The 4,700-nt window shown below is 37.8% G+C and overlaps 1 protein-coding gene across 1 annotated transcript in view; it reads right to left on the reverse strand.

Annotated features, from left to right (window-relative positions):
* Positions 1-1,818, reverse strand: part of DOK5 (docking protein 5) — a gene marked incomplete at its 5' end in the record, with an annotated part of 23,536 nt that extends 21,718 nt beyond the window's left edge. Inside the window, one exon of the mRNA XM_010165949.1 lies at positions 1,711-1,818. Coding sequence (XP_010164251.1) covers positions 1,711-1,818 — 108 coding nt within the window. The remainder of the gene's footprint in view (positions 1-1,710) is intronic.
* Positions 1,819-4,700: the final 2,882 nt, after the last annotated feature.

Below are 4,700 nucleotides of genomic sequence, written 5' to 3' on the forward strand. Positions count from 1 at the left end.
GGTTTACTCCTCAAAAAGGTAAAAACTTCTCTGACCATTCCCCTCAAGACATTTGGGTTTAGGTCTTCATCCTGCCTGAAATAACCCCTAGATTTGGCTAAATTCTGATAAAAAACACACAAAATGTGTGTAAGATGTCTTACTGCTATGACAATGCTTCTCAAAACTTCAGCCAAGACTAGGGTTTGCTTTAATGTCTATAACAATTAATATTACAGATCCAATTACACACATTTACAGCTTTCAAAAACAGAAAGCATGAATTTTTCAGCTACTTAAGTAAACAGCTGATTCCCAGTGACTGATTGTGGAGTTTGACCATTGTTTATTCCTGTCAAATAAGCTACCAGAGAAATCCAGAAACTAAATTTATAGAAGAAGCAATAGTCTAGAATTAAGTAACTGTTAACTATAGACTAAATTTGACTTAAAGTTGAAAATCCCTCCAGGCTAGGGAGACTTTCTATGGTGCTTTAGTCTGCAGATCCAGACATAGGAAACTGCTTTTAGGTTATATATGTGACAAATAAGTGCTAACCTAGAGAACTTCTTGAAAGAAGACAAAAAGTTCAGCCTCATTTAGATTCCTCTCAGATTTCATATCCTTTACCTAACATGAACTTCAAGTCAGTGTGTGCTGCTAATACATTGCATTAATACAATGGAAGAAATATAGATTTGCATCAATAATTGACAGAGCCATACTAATGGAACACAACATTTCACACAAAGCTGGAAATTGTCTTATACACACTGTGCAACCCTCACACACACACACCAAATTAAAAAAAAAAAAAAATGCACTTCTCATTACTTTTGAAAGTTGCTTAATATAAATTTGCATGAATTATTTCTGGGCATGACTTACTACAAATAGCCACAGGTTTTATGACCAATCAATTAGAAATTACGTGGCATGTAGACAGACAAGTCTGAATTCAGACTCAGTATTCCCTCAAGATTTCCTCCTAAATGTATGTCAAAGTGAGTAAGTGCAGATCAGCCTCAAGCTGAGCTGTGCTCGCCGAGTCCTAGGAATTTATGCACATAATTCCTAATCTTCTAATATACTAAGCTTTTGCCAACAATGATTATAAATTAAAGGGTTTCTAATTTTCATCTCCATGCCCAGGAGAATTACACATGTAAATTCTCAGATGAATATGAAATGTGCACATAACTCCAGAGAAGTGATTAGAGGGAAAAACTTCATTCTTTTAACACCAGTGAATTTAGCAAAGGTTTTCACACCATCACTGCAAGAAAAATTTGCATGTTGTCCTTCATTTTTGTAGCTATCTACTGTCTTCCCACAGATGCAAAATCCTAGTAAAACGGGAAGCTTTCATCACCTAGCTTTTGAAATCACTTGCTACCTTGGATGATTGTTTCTGTAGTTCTGAAGAGTAGAAGTAATTGCAAAGTATTTCAGAATCTGATTTTAAAGGGCTGAGGAGAAGAAAGGACATATTCTCTAAAAATAAAGTCATTTTCCATTAGCTTAGCAAGATGTTTGCTACAAAGCAGAAAATAGAGCACTTACACTGCCTCTACTTCACTGAATGAAAGAACATACAAGTGAGTTTAGGACCTTAATAGTAAAAAAAGTTCAAATTTTCAGGTCAATTAATACATGTCAACTTCAGATTTTATTCTTGAATGTACATAAAAGAAAACAGTTTGAGAAACAGACATATTACCAAGTCTTACCTTGTGATAGCATCTGAAGTAAGCAGCTCGTTCATCTGAGAATTTCTCCAGCCTCTTTGGCCCTTTGCTTGAAGCTTTTTTGAATACTAACCAGCATCTCTGGTAAATCTAGAAACACAAGAGAGTAAACTTGGCATCTCCAATGACTTGAATATCACTAATATTCGCACAGAATTTAAACTCATAAATCAGCTCTTGCTCTGGAGCTACACTTATGACTCTCAGTAGCTTAGACAAAACATAAAATCAAGCTAATGGATAGTTACATCCTACATCGCTTGAATTACGATACAGTCAGAAATTCTTATGAAGACAGTACATGCTTGCATGAAAGGTGCTAGGAAGAAAGAGCTATAACTATGCTTGCAAATGCAGAGCTTTCTAGGAAAGAGCTTTTTCAAAATACAGCGACACACTTTTCTGTGTGGGTTTGTTGCTGGTTCCAGTCTTGCATGCTTAAGACAGACAAAGCAAGTTTGAGCAGACAGGTAGGAACACACCTGCTATCACACAAGTATGAGATAAAACTGTAAGTATATATTCCATGTATAAGGGTCAATGAGGATGCACAAGGGATTCATAAGAATGAACTTAATTACTGGGTAACAAAAAAAGATCATTTAACTGTAGAACTTGGGACCATTCTGACAACTGGCATTTTGCTTTCAAGGTCCAGGTGAATTTAAATTCAAGTCACTTGGGGCAGACTCTGTCTGAGCAGAGTGGTTGATAAAACACTTTTCAATGTACAGCACTAAGCCATTTCAACTCTCAAACTTCTGCCACCATTTCTTGCAATCTTTCCACCCATTCTTTAACTGTGGTGCACTTTCTACCATCCTCTTACATTCAAAACCATAGCTCTCAGCTTAGATAACATACTGTCTGTATCAGAAGGAAAGAATTAGAAGCCTTGCCAACTGTTCACAGCCTACATTTAATCAGTAATTAGAAAGTAACACCTGGTAAGTTAGAAATAAAACACAACTGCCAATAAAATTAGTGTGATGTCAAAGGAAAAAAAAATCTGATCAGCCATTATCAAGTAGTTTACAGCTCTGGCAGAGCTCCAGCACAGCACAAATTCACTGGGGTGATCAATCCTTCCAAAACATCTCACTGCCTCCAGCTAAACCAGCACCCAACAGGTAACCAGTAGACAAGGCAACTCTACCCTTTGAACCTCAATGGGTTTCTAACCAATGTATTCAGCATAAAACAATTATGTCCATGAAAAGTAGCTATAACTATTTCTGTACCCAAAAGGGATTGCTAGTTGACTAGTTGTGCTTCTTTCACTAGCTTTAGCTGTTTCTATAAAGCTCCTCAGGGAAGCACATTGCTCCCTCATAGCTTTAATATTTTGCTTTACATGTGGGCACTCATACTCCTGGCCCACTTGGCTGCAGAAGCTTTTAGCATATGGACAGGCAGCTCTGATGCCAGGCACCAGCTGAAACTATCAAGATTCTCTTCCAATTTTCCAGCTTATTGGCCAGCCAACCTGCTCTGTTTAATGCAAGGGTTTGAATTGAATTGTTCAACAATTACTAGACACTGACCAAAATTACCACCACTGACAGCTTACCACCAAAACAGCAATTTAGATATACATGCACTTCTACTGGAAGAGACTTTGTACATTTATCTTCTAAGAATCTTGTTTGCTGGGCCAGAAAAACTCATCACATTTCACAAGGAAAACTCTCCAAAACCCCACCCAAAAGAGATTGTCAAAAGTTTGAGTATTCATCCCTTTTTGCTTTTCAAAAACCTATAGTTTTAACTTTAGCAATCAGAAACCTAGAGAAGAGAACGGATTCCTTTAGTAATGCGTTTGCCATTGTACAACACAGAACCACAACACAACAATGTCCTATTCAGTCCATCTGTGCTCAGAAGCACCTCTCTGGGTCAGCAAGCATTTCAAAGTTGTAGCTGCAACAGTGAGCTCAGCAGCACACAGAAACAGGGGCAGAACAGGAGAACAAAGTTCCAATAAAACTAAGCAAATAAAGTTTTGCTCTGCCTCCAGCTGGGCACAGACCCAGTATGACTATCACCCTTCCAAATGCCATTAGGAGCATAAGTACTATTAACAATCAGCTCCAGTCAAGCATCGTAGATAGCTAGAAGTTGGTGATACTGGAATTTATTACTGCAGTTCAATAATGACTAATCCAATACTAATTACTGGATTTAGATCAGAATCAGGGCATAGCTGGGGTCAAAAAAACCCAAACCAAACAAAAAACCAACCTGTTACATCTAAGTACCTCCAAGGATGCAAAAGCCAAATCAGCCTACAATAAAAATACTGGTCTTTAAGTTTTGGTTCCAATTCCATATTGCAATAATTCTCTAACAAAAGAGTCCCACATTGTGGGGCCCCCCCAATGTATTCAGTTGGAATACATTATGCCAGTGCCTCAAGACAACACCATCACAACCCAAGTAACTACATCTATAAAGAAAGAAAGAACAAATGGCATTCATGATACTAATTTGAGCAAACTGGAGGAAAGTCAGGTCATGAAGGTCCCTCCACTGACCTTCCTCCTTCTGTATGAGCGAGACAGCTCTCTCTTCTTAGGGAATTTCTAGGCAGAGAGATTCTACCACAATAGTAGTTTAAAGTAGAATAAAGTATATTGTTTTGATCAGAGACAATGAACAATTTTGTGCCTGAATATATAGTTTGGAATCCCATTAATGTTAGTGATCTGACTCCTCTCTAATGAGCTTATATAAAAAACCTCAAAAAAGAGACATCCCCCTCACCTAACACTGCTTAGCACCTTCAAAAATGAGACAATGGAGCCATCAAGAATGGGTACTATTGTCACAGTCCCATTTCTCTGCTTCAATCACACAGGTGAACATCCAGCACCAGTTTAACTGAGCATATACTACATGATACACTAAAACCTCTAGCAATAAAGTAATAAAAAAGGGGGGGTGGACTAGGTGGCATTTAAAGGTCCCTTCCA

This window comes from Antrostomus carolinensis, unplaced genomic scaffold (genome assembly GCF_000700745.2).
Source record: "Antrostomus carolinensis isolate BGI_N321 unplaced genomic scaffold, ASM70074v2 scaffold18304, whole genome shotgun sequence".
NCBI lineage: Eukaryota > Metazoa > Chordata > Aves > Caprimulgiformes > Caprimulgidae > Antrostomus > Antrostomus carolinensis.